This window comes from Pteronotus mesoamericanus, unplaced genomic scaffold (assembly GCF_021234165.1).
Source record: "Pteronotus mesoamericanus isolate MK-2021 breed Mesoamerican mustached bat unplaced genomic scaffold, CSHL_Meso_final contig_116, whole genome shotgun sequence".
NCBI lineage: Eukaryota > Metazoa > Chordata > Mammalia > Chiroptera > Mormoopidae > Pteronotus > Pteronotus mesoamericanus.
Genome location: NW_026555027.1, coordinates 42,759,426 through 42,786,981, shown reverse-complemented (window position 1 = coordinate 42,786,981; position 27,556 = coordinate 42,759,426). Strand labels below are relative to the sequence as shown.

Here is a 27,556-nt window from a genome sequence, read left to right as displayed (position 1 = left end):
ATAAACTTTATAAGAATTAGGCTGGCAATGTCTTTAAGTTTATGTCAGTAAGGTAATTGGGTTCACGACATTTTCTTTGGCTAGCTCAATTATGAAATAGAAAAACTCGGAATAAATAAAAATTGCTTATGAAAACTAACTTATAAATGTTAGGAATAGTTGTCTGCAAGTTTTCTAAAAGACAAACATATTAATAGGTTGAATGAGTCTAAATTCTGTACTTGTCCTGTCATAGATAGAAGGAGGAAGCTAGTAAAATAATAGTAAATGATATGAAAATATCCTAAGAAAATTATTATGGTTTAAAACATTATAATATGTAATAATTGTCAAGAAAAGTGAACTAGAAGTGTAGCTTCTCTGCAGTTATGTATATGACTGTATAATTGACCTTTTTTCCTCGTGTGGTCTGACATTAGTAAGAAAACCAAAACACAGATATAAAATTAAATCTTTTGCAAAGAAATTTAAATTTAAAATAAGGTAGTTACCATGATAAATTAAACTGGACCAACACATATCATGCATCTACAATGTGCAAGACACACTTTATAAGAGGAACAGTGATAAATTCACTATTAGAGATTAAAAACAAATAGCAATGGCTGCATTCAAAGATAAAGTAAATGAAGCAATAGTTGCATACAAAGAATTAGAAGGAAAAGCAGTCAGTGAGAAAAGAAAATTTAATAAAGGAGGTCATACCTGACATGGGCTTTAAGAGAGGAACATTCACAGGCTGAAAATAGAGGGCTATAGGTAAAACATTTCAGGAGGGAAGGACAGTGTGAACGAAGGCAAAGAGGAGGAAAGTTCACTATGGCTTTGAGGGATAAAAGACAATGCAGTTTAGAGGAGATTAAGGGAATAACAGTGATATAAAAAGGTAGTATAAAGGGAATAATAAAAGCCAGCCTCATTTATGGTCAGAAAAACAATTTACACTGTCTATAAATATCTGCATTCTTGAAACTGTGGTCAAAAACATGAATTCTACATTTCTACAAAAACATAAAGTATGTTTTTAAAAACTGTGGTTATCAAAACAAAATCATAGCAAAGGCACAGTGGCAGGGAAGTTCAACATAAATTTATGGAGTAGCAGGTATCCTGGCTTGGAAGTAGTTTAAGAAAGCCGTAATGGAGTGAGAAGAAGTAATAAGGGAGTAATGAGACAGTTCTCAAGGAAATGTTTATTTCAATATCTATATTTTTGAAACTGTAGTCAAAGTATTAAACCTGATACCACTGCATACAAAAACAGTCATATAAAGATATTTAATCCCCAAAGTTTTCCAGGAGATGCAACTTTCAGTATTGTTAGAGGAGTTTGGTGGTCCTGTGAACTCCTAGCAGATAAGAATGACAAAAACTAGACCCAGAAAAATTATTTAAAATTCTGGAAAGTGCCCAAAATATAGATAGAAATTACAGAGGGTTGAATCTCTTTTTTTTTTTTAATTGCAATTGGAAGGAGTATGAATTGTGAGCTATAGCTTCCTAGCCTGGAGACACTATTCAAACTCTGAGCAATGGCAGCAAACCAAAGGAAAAACTACGCCCTTAACAAAAATATGGCAGAGATTAAGAGTTCGGGGCTGGAAAAGTAGCTAAAAATGTAACAAGAAAGTACTGGTAGTCAAAGGACCCCCTCTCCCCAGAACATACTGTATGTTCTGACTCAAATTCAGAACATACAATATCCAAAACCCAGGCTGACAACTAAACTACACACTAAAAAGGAATGAACTATTGACACTGATACTTGCAACAACAAAGATGAGCCTCAGGAGTATTAAATGTAGTAAGTCAGACGCAAGATTCATACTCTATTGACTGTATTTATATGAAATTACAGAAAAGACAAATCTATAGTTACAGAAAGTAGATCAGTGGTTACTACTTCTAGTAACCACTAGGAGGAGGGAGGCTGGCTGCTAATTTTTAAAGTGGTGAATATATTCTGTATCTTGATTGTGGTGGTGGTCATGTGATGTTACACATTTCTCAAAACTCATCAAATTGTACACTTACAACTGCTGAATTTAATGTACATAAATTATACCTAGCTTTTTTTAAACCTTAAAATTTTCAAGGACTTTTATTACTAAGAACTTTGTCATTAATCTAAAGCTCCTCTATTACTTCCCTTCTGCTTGCTGCTTTAGAACCATTGATGAGAGAGATCACTAATGGGTGTGCTATGTAAGTAAACGATGTGAAGACTGAAAAAAAAGGCAGAACAAGGGAATCACTGGTCGAAGACAACATCCTTGGAAAAGATGAGATCAGGATTAGAAAGAAAATTATTAGTCACTCTGGAAGGGAAGAAAGGAGCAATACAAAAATGCTTCTTAGGGTGGTCTATTAAGCAATAGTTATGCTCTCAGCAGAACTTTACCCTTAATCTCTCTGCCTCACACGTTCTCTACCTGCTCTGTCCAATAAGGTAACCACTAGTTGTATGTGGTTTTGACATTTAATTGAAAATAAATTAAAATTAAGTTCTTCGGTCGCATCATCCACATTTCAAGGCCTAAATAGCTCCATGTGGCTAATGGCTATTATATTAGAGTGGAAAACACTTCCATCATGAGAGGAGTCTACTGGACAGCATTACGCTATAATCTTCAAGTTTCAAAATAAACTAAGACATTCTAAAATTGAAACAAGGAAGAATATGTAAGAGTGAAGCAGTATTTGGTACTATAAAAAGTTTATAGAAGAGCAGTAAAGCTGGAGGAAGTCAGGCTTTAAAGTTGCACAGAACTGAGTTCAAACTCCAATCTTACCAATTACTAGTGTGCAGCCCTCAGTAAATTAGTTCCCAAGATTTCAATTGATGAAAATGATACAAAATGAGTATAATATTTTGTAAAACTATCTCAGAGTTGTAGTAAGGATTAAATGATAAGAGAAGTATCTAATACGGTACCTGGCACATAGTATAAATATTAAGTTTATTAGTTTAACTGCAACTAAGGATAATTTCTAGCATGTTGGCTACCTGCACTTAGCAACTGATAACTCCTTTTATTTTGCAGTTCTTAAATTCTGCTTAAGCTAATTCTACTAACCATTTCCTTGAGTTTTTAAGGCTATAAATGTACACGACATTACACAAATAAATCACTTTTCAAAACAAAGTGATACCTATCCACAATTTTAATAAAAGTGTTAATTCTTACCTTAGATGAGATGATCCGGTTATCTATAAATTTCTGAGGTGTATAAAGGCCATTCTGAGGAAACCTGTTGGCTATGTAAATAGTTCGTGTGTCGCTTTGATGTGGTGGGTCAAAACCCTAAGAGCCAACAAGAACAACAAAAAAAATGGTCAACAAGGTTAATTGTTATGATTCTTTACATTTGGTTTAACTATCAAATTATGCGTGATTACTGGCCTTAAACTACAGACTTCTTTATTTATTAGCAGAGTTAAAGTCACATTTTTTTCTTCCACAGGTAAACAGAAACATTTTATTCAGATATAAAATTAACTAGGTAATATCTCTGATAATGAACACCAGTCCATATACTTAGAAATGCTACCACAAGAAAAAGAAAAAGAAAAGGAAATTCATACAGGAGACCTACAGAGGCATTTGAGGATGAGGCTTCTTACCTTCCCTTCATTCCTGAAGGTTCTTTGCCTTGCTCCTAGGATGATGCCTACTTAGTGATGGGGAAGTCCTGAGTAACCAGAACCTAGATAGCAACTACCAGATGTGATGAAAAAGTTTATATTTTATTCTTCCACACCCAGATCAATCTGGTTTCAAAGAACTTTGTTCTCAGAGGATTTAAAATGTGTTGGGTCTTGCCCAGATTCATTCCATATAATCATGTCTTTGTGTTAATTACATTATCAACTGACTCCCAGAAATATGGGTATGTTATGATTCTAACCTCACATTTAAACAACCATCTCTCAAGGTTCATTTAGTAACGATCTCTACCGAAAAGGTTTTCAATGATAAGAATACTGATACTTCATTACTATAGTATTACACTCTTCATGGGTAGATCTTGGGACCCCCTAACAGACTATAAAAGCAGTCACCAAATGCCAAGGTCTTTTCTTGGTTCTAACAGGTAATGACTTAGAATTTCTTAGATTTTCTTTTTTTTCATGGTGGTCAAGGGTTATTTACTAGTACTTATTTATTAAAAGGTCAATTAAACTTGGTATTCACAAACTAGAATAATCCATTTTTAAATATTAAGGACTCTAATTTAGTAGTTTACTAAGTAATGTGGCTGCCATTCAATGCTTGGCATGCCTGTAAAATTTCTTTTAAGCACAGACACACATAGTGGAAATGTCCATATTACCCAGAATATTTTATTTAGCACATCAGGGTATTAACAGTGCAATGTGTGGTTTTCAACTGCTGTTATTCTGTTTCTTTAAACATTATTCTGTAATCTTAGAAACAGCTAGTACAGGACCATGAATTAAATGTATGCTCCATAGGAAAAAAAAAAAAAACCCCTATGAAGTCAACTATTATTTGTTTATGCTATCTATAGTGATGAGCACATTCTGTGGATGTGAATGGGCGATTATGTGTATAATTTCAAAATCAGTTTCTTCAAGGACAAAATGTGGCACATATATTTATTTTCTTTAAAAAATTTTACATTTGCCCCCAGTAAAAACTTATAGGAGGAAGAAAGGCAGGTCTCAGAATCAAAGTTGGGACCATTGTTCATCTTAAAGGTACAAGACATTTATTAATTTAACAAATATTTAAACCATACTAGCTTAAATCATTAGTATGTTACCCATGAAGGATCATATGATTTGTTATACTGTATATGCAAACATATCATAACCTTTTCAAATCAATAAATGAATAGCTTGACTTCTAAAGCAGTAATCCGTGGCTATTTTTCTCAAAGGTGGTTCCCAGTAAGTTTGCTTATAAAGTTCATAGTTACAAGAGAAACACACAATTAATGAGTATTAAATTGCAGGAAGCATATTCATTCCGTACATATTCTGTAACCATGTTAAGTAACACTAAGTTACCTACCATGCATGTAAGTGTCTGGGATATATTAAAGAAAAAACAAAGTAAATTTGAGGGTCTAAAAGAATATATAAATCTTTAATGAGATGTCAAGACAACTGAGGCTGAGAACCACTGATAAGAGAATTTTGTTTTACTTTTTGCTGGATTCCATCAAGAATGGAATTTATTACCATGTTCATCTAAACTGAAGAAACAAAAAAACCCCCACACCCTCCCAAAATATACATACGTATACATATATTTATGTATACAAATATATGTAGTATTGCAACATTTTATCCATGACTAGAATTACCAGTGATCACATACTCAAGTCTGCAAACTCCTGAGATTTTCTCATTTTAAAAGGATATATTAAAATGTTCAAAAAATAAGTTTTCAATTAAACTGAATTTTAAATTCAGCATCACTATATTCCAAGATAACATAATTTAAAATGACAATTCCAGGAGAAAAAGTTTTCCTTAGTCCCAAAGAAGCCATAACATCCACTTATGCATTTTGAGTTTTTTCAGTTGATCTCATCCACTCCTGCTATAATCAATGACATGCATGTATGTGTGGGTGTATGTATTCTTTTTCACACATAAAATAGTTAAATTTATATTTGTGACTATAGTATATGTACAGCCAAATGTCCCCTACAGAAATTAAACCTATCTAGTTCATTCACATCATCTTCTCTGCAACAAATCACACTAGCCACAAACTAAATAAAAACAAAAGAATACAAATGACCAAAAATAAAGAAAGTGACTTTTATTAGGGTCACCATAAATGGGCTTCAGGTCTGTGAATCTCTGAAACTGTATGCCAATTTGCATATGTGGATTTTTTTCTGATAAAAGTGAGCACCCAGTTTTAATGATGTAAAGAAGCTTAACACCACTTACCCAATACTTCCTTTTGTAATCAGTTCCCCATCTCAATATTCTATATTTTTAAAATGACACAAGAGAATCTCTGTTGCAATGACGCCTCTCTTTAACAGGAGTCAAAACAAAACATCTGTTATCAAAACTAATTGTATAAGCTATACTGTTAGTGTGAGGTTCAAGTACAGTTTCAAACTATTTCTAGCAAGCATTATCAGCAATTCTACGGCACTGAAAAAGAAATACAATCTGAACTCCATAATGGCTAGGATACATGCCAAGGTTCAGAAACTTTTGGCACATGGTGGGTAGGCAGAGACAAATGTATTTGAAAAAATAACTAAATTAATTTAAAAAAACACAACTTTTGGCACATATTACATTTTCTGTAGTCACCCCGGATTACCTATTCACACCCTCAACCCTTTGATGCATGCCTGCTACTTTCTCCCCTGATTTCACCTTGTCTTAGGCAAAGGAATAGAGATAGATTAATGCTATTCTAGCCACCCAATACGGGCGTTGGAAGCACACAATTTTTAATTATTTAAAAATAAAAACTTTCATATTCTAAGAAAGTTTGAAATTCAAAACCTCTTTTCTATTCTGTCTGGATTTATGTTAAAGCTACAGGTACAGAAAAAACAAGTGGGTGCTTAAGTAGGAAAAAAGTCCCATGTGGCATTTAGGGGAAGAACTGACAATGCAAAGGACTGATTTAAGAGGTTCCTTTTGTAACCACAAACTGATGAGACCTAGGGAAGCCAAAGGAGCAAATGCTTTATAATTTTCAGAAGTTAGTTTTTGGCACAAAACAGTACTTGAAAATGCATCACAGCATTTTTACATTTTCATACCAAATATACTAGCCTCTGCACTATTCTAAAATCCCAAAGATTTTATTAAAAAATACAAGCATTACAAATAAAAGAGTTATTTAATTATTGTACTGTAATTAAATACTGTCACATTTCTTTAACATAGCTTAGAAAAACATCATCTTTATAGAGTTCACAGTGATCAAACTTTGTGTCTCTTATTCTTATATGCGATCTAGTTCCCCCATAACAGAAAAAGTGACTTGGTTGCCTTCTTGTACGTTCCCCAACCAGGGACCAAAACTGAAACCTGAGTATGTGCCCTGACTGGGAATTGAACCTGCCACCCTTTGGTCTATGGGATGATGCCCCAACTAAGCCACACCAGTCAGGGCTTAAGATTTTTTCATTGTTTTGAGTTTTTGTTTTTTTTTTGTTTGTTTCTCACATTGATGTTTCTCTCTTTCTCTGCAATGAAAAAATGTCTTCAGGTGAGGATAAAAAATAATAATAAAATTTTAGAAAACAAAAGAGCTTCAGAGTCAAAAAAGCAAGAGTAGTATTATTAAAACAAATGAACTGAAGCTTTATTTAGGTACATGCTTTATATGAAAATGATTTTTGTTGGATATATGCTCTAACATCTACAGGTACATGAAAATGGCCTAGCAAAAATACGATATTTCTGGGGAGGAATGATTTAATATATCTTACCACATCTGCAAACTTAATTGTGAATTACTGTCCCCTGGACGAAGACATTTGTTTTTTTAAATCCTCACCATGAGGACATGCTTAGGAAGGAGAGAGAAACATCAACTGGTTGCGTCTCACATGAACCCCAACCATGGACTGAACCCACAACCTTTAGGTTTACTGGATTATGCTCCAACCAACTGAGCCACACAGACCAGGGCCCCTGGACACAGACTTTAAATAAAATATATCTTTATGAAGGTTCTGCAAGGACACGATAATTTTACACTGTTAAAGGACCAAAGTAAGGTGACAGAGAATAACTTTAAAATGCCCATAAAGTGAACAAACACAATTAAATTTTAACTTTTTGTTTCATGTTACATAATTTTCATTTTAGGATTTAAGGTAGTCATTGCCTGTCAGATTTCTGGGCTTTCAAGAACTCTGGTTTAGCTCACAGATGGTTTCGGACTGGCCTTCCAGTTACAGGATATAAAATTTAGTGATTTTTGATTCCAGAATTCTTAAATCATCTTCCAGTGCTTTACTATAGAAAACTCATCTCTAATCAGTTATACTAGTTCCCAAACTTGACTCCCTACTCCTAACATATACCTCCAGCAAAAGCATACTCATCTTTTGAGTTTCAGCTTAAGAGTTTCCTTCTCAGTGGAGGTTTACCTGACACTCCTTCTCCAGAAATAAAGGCAGGCATTTGTTATTTATTACACCCACCAAACCTTTAAGACACTCCCATTATAGATTTTATAACACCGAATTTTAATTGCTTGTCTGTATACCTATCTCACCCTCCAGACTGTAAGATTCTTAAAGGTAGCATATGCTAGCTCTTTAATAAATGTTTAATGAATGGTTTTAAATTCTTTGGTTTTCAGGTTTCGACTCTGGTTCTTAAATATCTTTAACAACAAACTTTCAACCAAATTGAATTTAATTTAATTTCAAAGGAAGCTTTAGACGTGATTCTGTAGAGTGTAATCTACCATTATTAGTGAAATGGGGGCTAATAGGAAACTTTTCATGCTGGTATTCCTAGATTTATTCTATACTCATCAAAGCCATTTATATGGCTTTACAACTGGTGGGGGTTCATTTCAGATGTCAAAGAAATCAACCTCTTAATAGGAAAATGCAAAGTAAAACCATGATGAGACATGAGATTCTACTGCACACCCATTAGGATGACTATTAATGGAGGGACGAAAAGGAAAAAGAAAAGGGTAAGGAGAGGAGGGAGAAAAGACCAAATACTGGCAAGGATGTGGAGAAAGTGGAATCCCTGCATTGCTGATGGAAATGTTAAGGGGTGCAGCCACCTGGAATCAGTATGGCAGCTCCTCAAAAAAGTAGAGACTAACCATATGATCCAGAAATTCCACTTCTGGATATATACTCGAAGTGAAAGTAGAAACTTGCACAGGTATTTCTACACCAATGTTCATGGCAATATTATTCACAACAGCCAAAAGATGGAAGCAACCCAAGTGTTTACTGAGAGATGACCTTTCCAAATGTGATATATACATACTATGGGATATTACTTAGCCTTAAAAAGGAAATTTTAACACATACTACAACATGGATAAACCTTAAAGACATTATGAGATGGATGGCTATACAACAATGTGAATGTACTAAATGCCACAAAACTATATACTTAAAAATGGTTAAAATAATAAATTTTAAGTTATGTGTATTTTAGCACAATTAAAAATATCAATTTCACCCATTTTGGACCTTACACCATGGATTTTCTGGATTAGAAGAGTCCTATTTGGCCATAAGTCAACCATGATAATGAATGTCTCCTGTTTGCTAGTCTGGTAATTTATATGTATAGAATCACAGAGACATTTATGACAAAAATAAATGTGAGACTGCTTTAGCTTATATCACATTTAAAAATCATAGGTCTTAGTAAAGGAGATTTTTTTTTTTCTTTTTTTGGCCTGCCTATCCAGTTGAACATTAGCTGGATAAGGAGTAAAAACTTGTAAATCTTGTAACTGGCAGCCAGATCTGAAACAGACAGGTAAAATGAAATTTCTACCCAGGTTTCTCAACCACTTCTGAGTATTCTTCTCCCTGCACAATCAGAGACAACAGCAGCAATGAAGGTGGCTTCCCAGGTCCCCCTTAGCTTATCAGATGCAGTGGGATGCAACTGGGGAAGGCCAGAGACACGTTGTCAGTCAAACTATGTATCTATTATACAGTATCTTCAAAGTTTAATATTTAAAAATATATATAAATCACAAAGATACAATCACAAAGTTCTTAGTAATAACATTAAAAAGTGTATTAGAGTAAAAAGAATATAATAGAGATTCAGGGTAAATTCCATTTAGGTAAGAATTGACACAAAAGGTTAAAAAAAAATGTAGGGTGGTAGGAAGATACACAATTGTCCTATTAATTTTTTATATAGGAAACCTGTTTCGAAGAATGCCTGAACCAAGAAACTGCTATAAAATAAATAACCATAGCAGCGGCAATAACAAAAACCAACAGTCTTGTACTAATCAGGTCTACTTACACAATATAGATATGCTGCTACCTTTCATCTTGCCATAATCGTAAACATTATAATTAATCCATCAGATTCTTGCCTTTATATAGAATAAGAGTGTATGACATTCCTGTTATCACATAGGTACAATATAATACCAAGCATTTATATGTAGCAAGTCTATCGAAATAACACTATTACTGAAATAATGTTTCTGAATGGCCATATACATTGCTCCACAGGTGTTTCTACTCATCTATTGTTTCCTGATTGGTTGCTTAAGTGTGATTTCCTATTCTCATTGAGAGAACTATAGGTAATAGTTCTCTATTACAACTAAAGAGATTATGTGTCTCAAAGTCAAAATTCCTTTTGGGAATGAGCTTAAGGGAAGGAAGACTTCCACGGGCCATTTCAGAAATGAGGTTGGTAATAATTTTCACAATCATTGGGAGGGTGGTGTCTCCTGGCATTTTGTGGGTGGGTGAATGGGTACGTGGGGCAGGGATATTAAACAGTCGGCAATGCATTCACTGTAGAGCCCTGACAATGAACTGTCCTGTGAACCAGACTACTTTCAAATGCCATGCTTGATACTCATGTCGGTAAACATACCTTTAGAGTAATATGAATGTCCTATTTAAATATAAACACAAAATATTTTGCATGAATGTACGAATTTTTCAGGAATGCAACTATCACGTAAACTGAAGACATACTTTGTTTTGTCAGAACTTTAGAGCTGTTCACTGTTTCAGAAAACTGCATCACCAGAGGAAATGTCACTTGAATTTTGAGTCACTAATACACCACACATTCAGCAGTCTGCATTAACAGCCATGCATTCACATGATTATAGCAACTGATTATTTATTATATCTAGTGTAGTTATATTATTTAATATAAATGTATTTATTTTCCCTTCACATGACAACATGACTTTATTTTAGAAAGTGAGAAGCTTTATTACAGAGATGAACAAGAACCTCAAGCCACAAGAAGCTCTATCAACAAGGAGGCTCAAGAGGTCCTGGGGAGAGTCCCTGAGATAACAGATCACTCACTAGCCAGGGAAAACGGAGGCCCATTAAAGGGATACTCTTTGGCTTCTTTCATGGGATGGGGTAGATGGTGCACTGATTCTCCCTAAGAAATGTGCTTCAGGAAGGTGGAAGAATGGGACTATTCGAAAGAAGGTAAAGGGATTAGTCAAGGAGCGTACGTGAAGGACCCTTGGATATGAACAATGGGGTGGGGACTGACTAGGGAAGTGGGAGGGGGAAGGAAGGGGGAAATAATTGGAACCGTAGAACATTAAAAACATTTAAAAAAAGACAAGAAGAAATGTACTTCCTCTGAGCCCAGAGTTTCTTTCCTATTTGTTTGGGCATAAAGTACAAATGACTTGATCCTGCCAATATTCATATCTGACCTGTAAAATTTTCAATTTATTAAGTTTCACCTCATAGAGCATAATGGTGACAGTGTTTTCAAACTTGGGTAGGTATAAAAGCACTAATTTCTTACCAGGGCCCAAAGCGTCTAGTATCACAGAGAAACTTCACAAGTCTATAAAAAGAACCAACAATCCAATCAACTACACTTCTTGAGAATAATTTCATTTTTCAAAAACTGAGGCAAACTGGCATGTATACATATTCTCGAGACACCAAATGACAAATGGAGTGTGACTCTGAATTTATTAAAATTTGACATATATTACATAAAAAAGGGAAATGAGTACATGAAGAGAAAGTCCTAAGTTGAACCTCTCGCGAGAAGTTTTGGGAGTTGAAAATGCTGACTTTTTTTTAAACAGTTATTTATCCACTCATTGGATTAAAAAAAAAAACTGTGGTATATTTACACAATGGAATACTGCTTAGCAGTAAAAAGGGAACTCTTTTGTGACAGCATGGATGGACCTATTATGCTAAGTGAAATAGGCCAGTCAGTGACAAATACCATAGAACCCAATTTATATGTGAACTCCAACGAACAACATAAACTGACGAGCAAAACAGAATCAGAAGCACAGAAGTATGGAACAGACTGATAGCTTGTGGGGCGGGGGGGAAGGGAGGTGGGGACTGGTTGAAAAAAGGTAAAGGGATTAGCTATTTTATGGCTATTAAAATTGTAGTGCTGATCTAAAATTCCTGGCTGCTGTATATAAAGAATTTACTTTAGCAACCAACCAGTGTTCACTGAGTACTTTTGTTACCGGGCTCTTCTTGCTGACGCAGTAAAGAACTACAGTCAGTGGGCCTATTAGCATGCAAGTAAAGTTTACTGGTGAATGGGAGAGCAAAAGGAAGGGTGGCTAGAGCAAGGGTGGCCAAAGGCCCAGGTGGCCAGCACCCAGGTGGCCAAAAAGGGCTGATTGCCCCCCTCACCCTGTGTGGCAAGAGAGCAAGCCACAAGAGAAGAGAGTGAGTCCTTTGTTCTGAGGACTTAAAATAGTTGGCAGGATGGGGGTGAGGGAGTTACATTTTGATTGACGGGTAAAGGTGATGCCAGTTTTCCATGGAGGCGTTACTGCCTCAATGTAGGTATGGGTGGGGTCTGTTAGCAGGAATCCTCACCTTGCTCCACACTCTATTTGCTCATTTTGTACATGAGGCAGTTAATCAAATTTATTTATGGGCTTTTTCTTTGGGGCACTGTAGCCCCCCTCCCCTTCTCCCTTCTAGGCCTTGGGATGAATACACAGTCTCAAGGTTTTCCTTTTCTCAGCCAGTGGAGATGATACACATGGGCTCTCAAGGGCGCCCCCCACCCCCGCACTATCATAATTTACTTGTGTTATTCAGGATGCCTGGCAGCCTTACTGGACCAGGCTCAGGATTACTGGGTCAACATGTCAACTTTTGCTTTTAGCCTCCTATATTAAGTTCTTTGTTACATTGTAATGGTGAAGTCCCTGCTTTTATTTTCCTTCTGGCAGCTCATTCCTAGCTGCTATCTAAGTGTTAAAATGTGTTGCCTGGCAACCAGGAGCTAGCCACTGGCCAGCAGTAGCGAGGATTCTTCCTATGATATCTCCTGCAACTCTTTCTATGTGCTTTTGTAGTGTGCTAAGGACGACTGATGACAAAAATATATGACAGTCTGTGCCACTTGGAGTTAAGGAAACCTTAGTGATTTAGACTTTATTTACCTTAGATATCATCTAATTTCCTATTTTCCCTCACATATTTGAGGTCAAACTAGGATCCTCTTCTGGTTTCAATGTGGGACACCCAATACAGATACCTAGTAAGCAACTAAATGTTTGTTTGGAGGTCAGGAAAGAGGGCTGAACTTGAGATTGGAACCCAACAAGCATAATGATAGCTGAAGTCAAATATACACGTGAGACTGCCTATTAAGAGTGTACTGAGGAAGAAGGAAGAGCATAAGGGTAAGAAATGAAATTCTCAGGGCTATTAGTTAAGATACACTTAGGAGAAAAGGAGTAATTAAAGGAGAAAGCTTACCAGAAAGGAAGGAGAACAAGAAGAGTGGCAGAACAGAAACCCAGAAAGAAGTTATAGAAAGGAATTATTTCAACTTAAAAAAAAACAAATGCTTCTGAACTTAATAATTAGAAAATCATTGGTGGTTTTTGCCAATACTGTCTGATTATAGTTAAAAGGGCTAGAATGGATTGACGAATGAGGGTGGAGAAGAAGGTGGAGAAGTGGGAACAGTGGTTAACTATTGAAAAACTAGATCAAATGAAAGATTTTTAGTGTAAGCAAGTCATAAGCATATTTTGGGGTTTGAAATGAAGAATCTGGCAAAGAGGGGAAAAATAAATTTATGGGAAAGAAAAAATTGGAGGATCAAGGAAGAAGATAAAATGATCAAGAGCCAAGGTGTAAAGCATTAAAACTTTGGAAATGGATAGGATCTCATTTGAAACAGAATTTTTTTTATTTGAATGTGAAAAATGACAAGAATGAAGAAAGCTGAAGTCATACACTATCAACCTTTTCTATATTCATAATTCTAAGACACAACTCTAATGAGTTTATATACTTTTATCAACTGAGTAACTGAATTCAGTTACTCAGGGAGTATTTACAGACTTCATATCTTTTACCTATGTCTTTTTGCATAAGGTGTATCTCTATAATGAATGCTCAGCTTTCTGTCACAAATCAGATAATTTAAAATTCAATTAATTTTAAGCTTCATATTCACTTATTACTAAGATATTTCTTATATAACAAAAATAAAACATAACTAGGAAACTTAGAACCTCTTTAATTATTAATAGTCATCACAATGACTTCTGATAACCAAAGACACTGGTTCTGACCAATGTTTTAGATTTCACAGATCAGTAAAAAACTTTTAATTGGAAAACTGACATAAAGTTGCCAACTTTTTATTTTCTCCAAATAAGAACCTTAACAAAAAAGAAAGTAAGGTAAATAATCTATGATTTAAAGGACAGTTCTCCTCAAAGTCTGAAAAGTTGTCAAAGCCCAAGAACACATGACTAAATGTAGCATGTTATACCAGATGGGATTTTGAACAAGAAAAAAGATATTAATGAAAAACTAACAACATCTGAATAAAATATGGAGTTTAATTAATAATAATGTGGTAATATTTGTTCGTTAGTGTATAGAAACTTAAGATGTTAACAAGAAGAGAAACTGAATAAGGGGAATGTATAAGAATTATTATCTTTGCAACATTTCTGTAAATCTAAAACTATTCTAAGATTTAAAAGTTTATTTTTTAAAAATTGTAAAGACGGTCCTCAAAAAGTAGGACATCATAAATTTAAGCAAAGCCATATACACACATACACACACAAATGTGTGTGTTACATACACCAACCTAGTTTTTCGCATTTTGTTGTGGGCCAAAACTTCATCTCAGTCTACAGGAAACATCATCATTAGTGAACCCATGGTCTAGGACAGAGATTTTCCATCTTTTTCATCTTATGGCACACATTAACTAATAAAATTCTGCAGCACACCAAAAAAATACATTGTATTTTTTGCCAATCTGTCCAAAAAAAGGTATAGTTTTGATTCATTTGCACAGAATGACTATTGTGTTGGCTGTTGTCATTTTTTAATAATCTGACAGAAAAAAAGAGGTCAGTGCCCCTGACTAAATAGTTAGGTATTGCAAGTTTTAAAAATTCTTACAGCCCACTGGTTGAAAAATTGCTGGTCTGGGAGACTATAAAGATTCTTAAAAGCACCTCTGATTATTTAAGAATTTGAACTTCCACTGCCTCATAATAAATTCCTAAGTTTCTTTTTTTTAATTCTGCAAATGTATGTTGGAAAAAAAGCTGATTGACACTGATAGGTAAGCACTGCATCAATTCCCTCTAATGTGGTATACAGAGTTGGATCCACAAAATCTGACAGCCACCTGCATATATATGTAAGTTTAGAGGCAAGTTCCTTCACAACATTTAAATTTCAATAGCAAAACACAAAGTTAGAGAACTACTTCCCTGTCTTTTAATAGTAAAGAATCAAGAACCCCTCACATCTTTGTTATAGTTCTTTGGGACTTCTATATTAAATAGCATAGTGGATAAGCAGATAAGCAAGACTATCTATGTTCCCTTTGTAGTTTAAGAGATGCAATAGTGAAAAAATAATTTCTATGTGACATGCTTAAGTCCTGAACTCGAGCTGTATCTGCCAATTGCACTCACTGCAAAGGACTCTTCAAAGGGAAATCTCAGAATACCAACATGCAACACAACCATCTATTAATAAAAAATGGACTCAATACTATGCACTGCACTAAACTTAAGTAAAAATATTTGACCACTCTGAAATATCAAGGCATTAGTATGTCATTTGTTATATTATCCTGTAATTTAATTTTTTTAAAGTCAATTTATAAATACCAGTAAGCACTGACTATATGCTAGGTAGTATGCTTGGTACAGTGGAAATACCAAAATGAGAAGTCAAGGCCCCTGCTCTGAATAAAACCTCATTTTTAAAAAATATGGCTTTGTAACAAATACAAAATGAAACTAAGTATCAAGTAAAATAAGTAAAATTTTGACCAAATCAACAAATCACTAGATAACTCACTTGTTTTTCTACAGATAATCATCAAACATATTCTTCTGAATAAAGAGTTGAGGTATGGCATAATTTCATTGCTGTACAGATGCAATAAAAAGTATATAAAAATTGACAACTATCCTACCTCTTTTAAGGATTTCCAATTTTTATTTCATCACAAACTTCTCAAATTCTAAAATAATTTGGTGGTTCCTAAGGTTCAAGATGAAAAAACAATTTCAAACTTTCAAGAACTTCCAAAAAATTTGCCATGCAGCTCAAAATCAACTTAAATGTATTGCATTTTATGTTAGATAATATTTTCAGAGGTGATATACATTAAGGTACAAGCAAGGCCTAACTTGCGGTACTGAAATATTATGCCAACTTGAGAATGGCCAAGGGACTCTTAATCACCTTTCTCCTTTTCCCCTACATACCTATCACCTCCATCTCCAGAGTACCAATGTTGCCTAGAAGTTTCTTCTGCTAACCCATTCCCTAGTCTTGCCTCACTCTTGGGCAGATTTAAAATGGCAGGACTGGGAAAGACAGATACAATAGGGAAAACTGCTGCAACTGCTAAACTCCCTGAAAAAAACTATCTGGATTCAAGTCCCGCCTGGGGTATTAAGTAGTTTTTGACCTTAGAAATGTCCATTTTGAACTCTTCCTTTATTTCACAAAATAAAGCTTTATTTGTGAAATGACTAGCTTAAGACAGTCATTTCTGCAGTCAGGGGAAGAGCCTTTGGAACTCTGGGCCTGGAAATAGGCCGTCTGCAGTTCAACTCCTATGGCATAATAAGGGTTAATAGCACCCCCTTTTACCTGGATCCTAGAGTTAGGTGCAGTTGAAAGGAGGCTGGAAAAAACTGTACCTTTAAATATACATAAAATCTCCTAAGAGATATTAGAATAATACGCTATTTTAAAAAAGAACATAATGAGACAAGTCAGGCAGATATACATCAGTAACAGAAATTAAAGAGGTCCAAAAATAAATTCTGGAAATGAAAACAGTCATTTAAATAAAAAATATGGAAAACATGACGAACTCTAGATTGGAGGCTAGGTGAGAGAAATTACTGAACTGGAAATTAGAACTAAGAAAATTCACATGGAAGCAGCACAGGATGAAAATAGATGCAAAATATGGAAAATAAATTAAGAGCCATCAAGGACCAATTAATGTGAAGGAAGAGTTCTAGATGAGAAAATTAAAGGCTGAGTGAGAAACAATATTTAATGGAAAAAAAAAAGGCTGAAAATTTTCTGAACTGCAGAAGAAAGCCTTCAGGTTGGTAACACATAAAACTGAAGAGCAGAAAAAACAAAAATAATATGAAAAAAATGATACAACACAGTAAAGTTGCAAAATATGAACAGAGATAATTTTAAAAATATAAAAGAGATTATCAACAAAATGATGAAAATTAGATTAAAAGTGTATTTTTTACACCAGCAATAATAAATTCCAGAAATGTAATAAATAATAAGTAGTATCTTCAGAACGCTGAGTAAAAGTAATTGTTAATCTAGAATTCTGTATCTACCTAAATACTCAATTAAAATTATGAAATAAATACATTTCAAGACACAAAACCTAAGAGTTTACCACCCATTAACCCTTGCTTTAAAAAAAAAAAAGTAAATCTAGAGGGAGGAGATGGTATGCAGGAGACAATGGTGAATAAAGAAATCACTAAATCCTTGTAGTAAATGAAACTGAGCAACTCTTAAAAAGATAATATTTTGAGTTTAAAAAGAAGCAGAACTACAACACACATTAAGGAGGAAAGTATTTGCAAATCATGTATCTGATAAGGGTCTTGTATCCAGAACATATAAGAAACCCTTACAACTAACTTAGTTTATTTTTTTAAATGGGCAAAAAGATCTGAATAGTCATTTCTCCAAAAAAGATATACAAACTGTTCAAAAGAGACATGAAGTGATGTCAGAAATCATTAGTCATTAGGGAAATGTAAATCACAACCACAAATTCATACTCACTATGATAGCTATAATAAAAAAATAGACAAAAGCAAGTGTTAACAAGGATAAGAAGAATCCTCATACATTGCTGGAATGTAAAATGGTGCAGCCACTTTGGAAAACAATTAGGCAATTCCTCACAAATTTAAAAATAGAATCACCATATAACCCAGTAATTGTACTCCTTAGGTATATACCCAAGAGAAATGAAAAAAAGCCACACAAAACCTTGCTCATGAATAGTCAAAAAAGTGTTATTTATAATAGTCAAAAGGTGGAAACAAATTAAATATCCATTAATTGACAAACAAAATGTGGTGTATCTACACAACATAGTATTATTTGGCATAAAAACTACTACTGATACGTGCTATGTAACATGGATGAACCTTGAAAACATGCCAGGTCAAAGAGGGCAGTCACAAAGTACCACATATTGTATATATGATGCCATTTATGGGAAATGCCCAGAGGAAAAAGAAAGGTTTGTGGCCGGGGGCCAGAGGTTTGGTGGTATGGAGAGTGGGTAGAGTCTCTTTCAGAAAGTATAAAAATGTTCTAAAATTAAAGTGTGGTGATGGCCGTACGACTCTGTATATACTAAAAAAACTGTACTGTATACCTTAGATGGGCAAATTGTATGATATGTGAATTATATTTCAATAAAATTGGCAAAAGAAAAAAGAAAGTAATAGTAAAAGATATAACAGTAATGTGAAGTCAAGAGAGGAAATATTGGCCTTAAAACCTTCTAAATCCCTTTATTACTTATAGGTGAATAGAGATACTCAATATTTAAGCACGGCTGGGAAATAAAGAATGAAAATACAACCCAGTTCTTCTACATCTTCAAAAGGGAAAATATGAATAGACAAAACCTAATAAATTCAATGCAAAGTCAATCAAACTCCTAGATTTGCCACAGGATTAAATGAATTAATTATAAATAACATATGAAGAGTAAAGATCCACTGTAATTGTGAAGGGGGGCAAATGGGGGTTCTGCCCAGCCAGTTACCAAGACATCACAAAAATACTACAATTAAGACAGTGTATTACTGGTGCACCAATAGATCAACAATGAATGAAACAGAATAGAGAATCCAGAAAGACGACACGATACATGAAAGAGAATGCTGGTTTATGAGAGAGAAGCCAAACAACATGGATTAGTGGTGAAAGATGGTTTGCTCAATAAACAGCACTGGGAAAAATTAAGTTTGCATATTGAAGAAAATAAATGATCTACTTTACTCCATATACAAAAATCAACTTCAAATATGTTGATGACCTACATGTTGAAAAACTAAATTTTAAAACAATTTGCAGAAAACATTAAAAAAACAGCTCTGTGATCCTGGTACAAGAAAGGAATTTCTAAATAAGTAGTAAGAAGCAGAAATCATGTACCTAATAAATTTACCTACAAATAAATTTTAAATTTCTGTATCGAAAAAGACACTATCAAGAAAGTTAAATACAGGGGACAGACAGAAGAAGATATTTACAACATATTAGCATCCAGACTACAGAAGGAACAAAGAAGGAAAAGACAAACTACCCAATAGAAAAATGGGTAATCTACTCAGATGAATGAAATTCAGGACACCTGAATATCCCCGGTGATCAGAAAGATGCAAATTAGAAAAAAATGAAATGCAAATTACACCCATCACATCAGTAAATTTTTTCAAGTCTTACAGTATGAAGGGTTGACCAAGATGTAGAGAAAGAGGAACTCTCGTGTTTTGGAAAATAATTTGGCAACATCTGGTAACAGTCATAATGTGTATACCCCATGACCCAGCAGGTCCACTTCTAAGTATTTCAATTAAAAAAAAACTATAAACATAAATAAGAACAGTCACTGCAACACTTTTTATAATAGGGGAAAAAATGACGACAATGATATCTATTAGAGAAGAAGAGACTCCTAGATGACTAGCTAGGACAGGGATTCATTTTGGTAATTCCAGTGCCTAGCAACATGCTGTCAGAGTAGGTGCCTAGAAAATGTTTGCGTGAATGAACGAATAAATAAATGAGAAAGAAATGGTGTTACCTAAAAGCGGATGCATGTAACTGCTTGTTATATGAAGAACTAACATAAAAAGACCAAAATCACAATCTTCGTGGGATAAATGAGATAAATAAGAAAATCACAGAATCTATTAAATAGTATTAAGTGCTAGGAGAAATAAAAAGCCGGGAAGGGGAATAGGAAAGTCTTGTGGAAGGTTTAGTTTTATACTGAATGTCCAGGAAAGGACTCACCTATAACAACTGAATAAAGACATGAAGGGAAGTAAGGGAACCAGCAGATAACTGGAGGAAAAACACTCCAGACAGAAATAACAGCCAAGGCAAAGATCCTGAGATTTAAGTACTGTAGGCCTGACACTGCTGATGAATTACAAGAGGGCCAGTGTGGATAAAGCAAAGTGAGTGAAGAGTGATGGGAATGAGAAGGGGTTTGGGGAAGAAAGTCTACAGATGAAAGAGAGACTGGTTTTTACTCTGAGCAGGAAGGCAAGTTCTTAGAAGGTTGTAAACACGGGAATTCCGTGATCTAACTTGTGTTTTAATAAGATCTCTCTGGCTATGGTGAAAACAGTCTACAGGGATAGAAGGGACACTTAATGGCAGTAACAGAAATTATAAAGTTCTTTAAAGGTCTGGTCAAGCTCCCTACTTCACTGCTGCTGGGACACTTGGGATTCCTATAATGCTTGACCCTCCCATATCAAATGAAAAATTGGGTATCTAAGAATATATGTCTGAACACAGAGATAAAAGAAGCAAATATTCAAAGAGCTAGGTCCTTAAATATTAATTCCTGTGGGAAAAACTTTTTAGTCACACCAAAACAATACCATCACAGGCCTGAGCTTCCTTTTCCTACTCTTCCTTCCTTGAGAGAAAAGCAAACAGAAAGGCAAAGAATGCAGGTACTTCCAACCTGTTGCTGAAATAAATCTGACACTCATTCATTCATTCAACCAACATTTGGTATGCAAGTACTTACAATGGGGCCAGCTGCTGTCTTGAGAGTGAGAAATATAAAGATAACTAAGATATGGTCTTTGCTTTTAAATACTTACAGTCTAGTCCAGTGAGTGAGAGATCTAGACTTATGTGTTACATAGAAACATATCAGTACTAGCAGAAATATAATATGAACTGCAAATGCAAAGTACATTTGTAATGTTAAAATTTCTAGTAATCACATTTTTAAAAGTAAAAAGTAACAGGTGAAATTAATTGTAATATTTTACTTTACCCAATATACCCAAAATATCATTTTAACATGTAACTAATACAAAAAAATTGAGATAGTTTACATTCTTTTTCCATACTGTTTTTGAAGTCCTGCGTGTATTTTATAATTAAGAATATCCCCATTCAAACAAGCCATACTTCAGGTGTATTGGACAGCACAGTTATTCAGGATAAACCTATTTTTTAGAAAACTGAAAATAATCTGACATTTTCAGGTACAGGACAAAATAAAATAGCAGAGGGGCTTGAACATGTCTACAGGTTACAGGAAAAGAGTAAGACAGTAAACATACTAGTATTGATAATTGATGAAGACTGTGGAGAACAGGATTAGTAGCCCAAGTAGTTAGTTTAAAAAAGAGGACTGTCACACCTTCCTTTGTGACAGGTGGAAAGGGAAGAATTTAGTACAATTATAGACATGTTTGGTGAGTGTGTGTGGGGAGAGAACAGAAACTTGAGACAGTTTAGGTTAAGAGCCTCCCATTTTTCTCAGTGAATCAGAAAACAATCTTACCAGCCCTTCCACCAATGCTAATACAAATCTGAAGAGACTACATTTACAGAAAAATTTAAGAAATGGTATCTTACTTTAACAACATGAAGTTGTATTTTTTTTTTAAATACAGCAATTGTATAGCTTTCTTCTGGACTGGTCAATCTTGAATTTTGTCACTGTATCTCTGAACACAGAAGCAATACCACAGGATTCATTCTTTCTTTCTTCACCTATATTCAGCAAACATGTACCCAATGTCTACACTATGTCAAATACTGTGAGACAGTGAGCATAAAAGATGAGCATAAAAGGCCATCACAGACCTCCATTCACATCTTCAGTGTTTAGCATATTATAATGTCTACACACAGGAAGTGCTTTAAAAACAGCATTACACTGCCCTATAGATATTACGTATCAACTAAAATATGCATTGGGAAAGACTTTCCTTTAAAAGTCTAAAGAAGTGCTGTCCAGTAGAATTTTCCGTGATAATGAAAACCTTCTACTCCGAGCTGTCCAATATGGTAGAGCTAACAGTCACATTATTTTTAATTTACATTTTTATTTTAATAGCAAGTATGGTTAATAACTACCATACAAAACTAAATATTAGAATACAGTGAGTAGCTAATGACATTTTCACTAATATAATGAATGTGCCACCATTTGGGTTAACACACATAATACGCTGCTAGAAATGAGCACACTATGAATAATGCTAATTGTACCAAAAAGACATAAGAAAATTTTCTTAGTGTAAAATAACTTCAGCATTGTGAGCCAAAAAACAAAGAACTAAAGAGAAAGAAAGGATATTCCAATGTTTTCTTTCCACTCCACTTCCCCAAGGGGTGGGGTGGCGAATCAACCTTCTGACAACCTCCTGATTTTCCTCATTGAGTCTAGTTAGTGAAAACACTTTGTGGAGATAAGGAGTCAAACATTTTCTGTAATTAGGGAGAAATTACTAGGGCATATCAGTTATTTCTGTTAATAAAATAAATAAATCAATAAAATGAAAAGACTAGACTTTTTTTTGGCAAGACAGCATAAGTTGTTGAAAATCAGGATTCATGTAACAATTAAAGAGTGTTTAGAACTCTAAAAACCTGTATTTGTGATCTGCATATTAATTTTCCCAATTCTGTCCCATTTATCACAATTTTTTAATGAACCTCTTGCTAAAAGACATGGATGGCTCAATCCATTAAGCAAATGGATTACTAAACTCTTATTCCTGGTGTAGTAACTACAATAGCTGCTTATGGCTGGGATAGTAAAATACACTTTCATTGCTGTGTATCCATTATTCCTAATGTATAATTTAAGTGACTGTACAAAGTTAATCAGAGGTACAAAGTCCTACATTAACATAGGTCTAATTACATACTTAGAAGATCTGATAACTTAAAAATGAAACCAGTGAGGTGAGCAACTAAATGCCAGAGATAGCATTTTTTATGTACAGCCACTTGTTCAACTTGTTAACCGCGCAGTAGGGCAGTTATCTTATAAATTAACCATACAACTTCCCACCCTTGCTTTCCGCTGCATTCATTTGAAGCCATTTTAAAAAAACATTACCAGATTGCCTGTCTTGAAGATGAGTGGGTTATACAAACAGGATTTAACTCAGGTTAACAAAAATACTTAACATTGAGACGTGGTGTCTTAATCTACTAGGAGAAGCATTTAAGAGAACCACTTTAAAATAATCTCCTAACCAAACAAAAACACCATTAGGTAAACAAGCCATCTATACGGGAAGATTGGCAAAACAAAAGCAGATCAGACCTGTAATGATTAACTTCGAGTCAAGTTAGTGTGCTAAGGCTTACTGCAACGAAGTCCGTCTTGCCACAGTAAGGTATTATAATGGTATCATTAGCTTGGTTTCCTAAGAAGGCATATATATCTGGGATATCTGAAATCACAACTAGCTAAAAATAGAAAGCCAACATTTGTTTGAGGGAGTGGCAGGCAGTTCTAGTTTTATTTGTAATTTTTTTTTTTTAGAATGCCCACTGCAAAATGACTTAACAGAAGGCTAGCTCTGAAACAGCATACTTCTCAGTCTTGGCATTAAAATGCTGTTAACGAGCAGGGAAAGAGTTATCTCACAAAAATCGCTTTTGCTTCATGCCTTTTGAATGAATAAATGAAACCATTTAATTGTAGAAGCAATTTAACTATTGAGATTTAGAAATTAAGCAGCAACCAGTAACAGACCTCATTACCGAGACAAAGTAAGGCTTCTTCAGCCAGGAGCAATTTTTGTCCTAATTTGTCACTGTTGCCTTAGTGCTGTAGTTGCCAGGAGGTAAGATTTTTTTCTCCCTGAATTCTAAAAAAGGCGGCGCTTTTGATACGCCTTAAGTCACCCTCTTCTAAGGTTTCTATCCCCCGGCCCAGATGTGTCTCATTGGTTCCAAACTTGTCTCGCTCAAATTGCCTTCACGAGAAAGAAAAAAAGAAAGTAAGGTCTACATTCCAAAAGTTTCACTTGGGGTGCGGTGAGGACAAGGTAGGAACACGTAGTCCTCCATAACTATCCTATTTGTCTTTTCCGAATCGAAACGGGGTGCTGGAATACTTTGTCCCTGACCCAGGCCCTGGGTAGCACTTCTTCCGTTGTCAAGAGTTAGACCAGACAGGGAAGCCTCCTTCCAGATAATCAACGCCACACTGAGTCGTGACACTAACTGTGAAGAGTGACGAGAGGGCACCTAAAGACCAGTCCTCCCTCTCCCCTTCCTCAGACGTGTTCCAAATTGCTAGAGACAGGAAACGCTAGTCTCTTTTCTTTTCCTCTTTCCGTTCCCTCGCCCTGTTTGCTCAGGTGGGGACGACCCTTCCGGCTGCAGCCGCCGAGGACCCGCGAGGCAGGAAGCGCGGCGTCCCGGGCTTGGAGGCGAGACGCGGGCCGGGGCTGCGCAGGGCTGCGCGGGGCTCCGCCGGCTCCGGCCCCCGCGCCCGCCTCGGCTGAGGCCTAGCCCGATGCCCGCGCCTCGGCCTCGCGACGCCGTGCCGCCGGCTCTTCCCCGCCACCAGGCCCCGAGGAGCCGCGCGGGGGCCACCGGGAGGTGGGAGGACGGAGGTACGTACCAGCTGCTGCCGGACCCAGCGCCACATGCCCCCGCCGTCGCTGTCCCGATCCCGCGGGACGCGGGGACGGAGGAGCTGCAGGTGGAGGCCGAAGAGCCAGAGGGGGAAGCGCGAGAGCCCCTCTGGCTGAAGTTCTGCTCGCCGCTCCTGCCGCCGCCACTTCACTTACTCCCCGCGCCGGGTCCCCATCACGCCGCGCCGCCCTGAGGTCTTACAGGCGCGACCTGGGCGCCGTTCCCGCCCGGCACAGCTGAACCTGCCGCCGCGCCGCAACCACCTTCATTATTGACCGTTGTCACCCAAATCACCGCCACAACCCCACCCCCTCCCTGCCCAGCCCAACCTGGGCCCGCCCCTGGCCCCCCGGCCCGCCCCCGGACGTGACGACAGGGGCCGCGCGGCCCCAGGGACCAGGCTTGCGTGGTCGCCTGCTAGTGCGGGGCTCGGCGGTGTAGGCGGGGCCAGGGGCGGGCGGGGAAAGGTGCGGAATTCCCGCACGGAGTTTCTGTCCCGGGTCGCGTCTCCCTCCTTTAAGGGGTAGGATTAAATCTCATCTGTGGGTCAGTCTGTGGAGTGCGGGGCTTTGGGCTGACTCCTCTATTTCTGCCTCCTGTTGCAGGTGTGTTTCTGCCTTTCTGCTTCCTTTGGTTCCCCCACCGCCACCCGCGTCCTTTAGTCCGCGTTTGCAACAGTCTCGAGAGTAATGCTGCAGGTTAATTCCCTGAGGTCTCCCCTTTTGTTGAAGCTTTGGCCTCAACGCTTAACGCAGCCCTCTAGCAAACGACTGAGGTGGGGCTGAGAGAATCTTGATCACTTCCTTCAAGTAATTGTGAAAGGGATTGCAGCTCCCCTGTGCCTAGACCATTGTGGACCAGTGTTTGCAGGAGAATGGATGAGATACTGTGTTTTGCATTGCTAAATTGAACAGATTAGGGTGAAAAATACTTTATGAAAACGTAGCTGTGTATTGTTCACTGCCAAACTCCTGCAATCAGAAGCACCCAGAAGTAGCAAGACCTAGATCAGATAAGGGTGGGTAAACAAGGCAAGAGGAATGTAAAAACTGGATCAAGGGAAAGCTGAAATGAAGTGCCCGGTCTCGCCTTGTTCAAAAGCAGCCACATACACATCTTTAGTGTTAAATATGTATCTTGTGTGTAGTAACTTTGCTGAATTAAAGCACTCTTCACACAGGAGTTTGTGGTTTTTAAATTAAAAAAACCTTTATAAAGTGAAATCAAATCTAAATGAGATGAACATGACTAGGCAAGTTATTACATATATATATAGTCTATCCAGGAAAAGTCCATCCACTGTTAATATGACCGTTTTGCGCAACATTGATGTAACCTGGCAGCCAAGGAGAGTGGGTTGGAATGCGCATGCGTGAACAATGATGACTTTACTGTACTAGTCAGTGGGGGTGGTAGATGCCTCCACTGAGTGAGCATGTGTACTGTGTGGTCATAGCATTCAAAATGACTGAGTAAAGTAATGAATCTGCATCAAATCCATGGAAACTACAGGGATGATTGGGAAGGCCACAGCGATGGGCAACTGGTGATTGGCAGCTTCATCAGGACAATGTACCTGCTCATGCATCAAGTCTCATGCAGAGTTTTTTTGGCAGATTTGGCGCATTGTGACTTCTGATTTTTCCCAAAACTGAAATCGCTTTTGAATGGGAAAAAATTTCAAACCACTGATGGGATTCAGGAAAATATGATGGAGCAGCTGATGATGACTGGGAAAATTGTGTGCGGTCACAAGGTGCCTACTTTGAAGGGCACTGAGATGTCATTGTCCTATGTATAATGTTCCTTATCTCTTCAATAAACGTCTCTCCACATTACATGGCTGGATACTTTCTGGACTGACTATCAGGGGTCTCCAACCTTTTGGCATCTCTGGGCCACCCTGGAAGAAGAAGAGTTGTCTTGGGCCATACATTAAATATACAAACACTAACGAAAACAAGAAAAATCTCATAATGTTTTAAGTGAATTTATGATTTTGTTTTGGGCAGAATCCATAGCCATCCTGGGCCACGTGTGGCTCACAGGCCAAGGGTTGGACAACCCTGAATAGTTTTTTTAGTTTCAATAGACATTTCTTATGTAATGGTTGTCCAGCACCAAAAATAGAGACTTTGGGATATTTATGATTTATAAAACTAGAAGTGGAATTTTATATTATAAATAAGCCAATCACGAAAATTAGCTAGATCAGCAATTTTCAACCAGTGTGCCACAAGAATTTTTAAAACATGCAATATCTGACTATGTAGTCAGGTGCGCTGACCTCTTTTCCCTTAGATTGTCAAATAAAATGACAACAGCAAACAAAGCAATAGCCATCTGGTGTAAATGAATCAAAATTATTCCTGTTCCAATTTTTTTTGTCAGATTGGCAAAAAATATCTTTTTTGGTGTGCTGCAGACCTTTAGTAATTAGCTTATGTGTGCCATGAGATGAAAAAAGTAGAAAATCGCTGAGCTAAATATTTAAGAGAAAAAGTAATCTTGTTTTTGTGGCTGAACCTTGCTTTATGAACCTAAAAGGAAGTTTAAGACACATTTACTTATTTGTTATAGTGATAACCATTCATGGTGTTCCATGCCCTGTCCTAAAGTCTGTACTTGCATGATCTAATTTTACCCCTCTCAA

The 27,556-nt window shown here is 36.4% G+C and overlaps 1 protein-coding gene across 3 annotated transcripts in view; it reads right to left on the bottom strand.

The window, feature by feature from the left end:
• ATP11B (ATPase phospholipid transporting 11B (putative)) overlaps window positions 1-25,203 on the bottom strand; it is a 104,248-nt gene extending 79,045 nt beyond the window's left edge. For all 3 annotated transcript variants that reach the window (XM_054581029.1, XM_054581021.1, XM_054581039.1), the window contains exons 1-2: window positions 24,890-25,203; window positions 3,189-3,305 (exon numbers count right to left, since the gene is read on the bottom strand). In XM_054581029.1, coding sequence (XP_054437004.1) covers window positions 3,189-3,305; window positions 24,890-24,916 — 144 coding nt within the window. In that variant the 5' untranslated portion in view covers window positions 24,917-25,203. The remainder of the gene's footprint in view (window positions 1-3,188; window positions 3,306-24,889) is intronic.
• Between the last annotated feature and the right edge of the window lie 2,353 nt (window positions 25,204-27,556).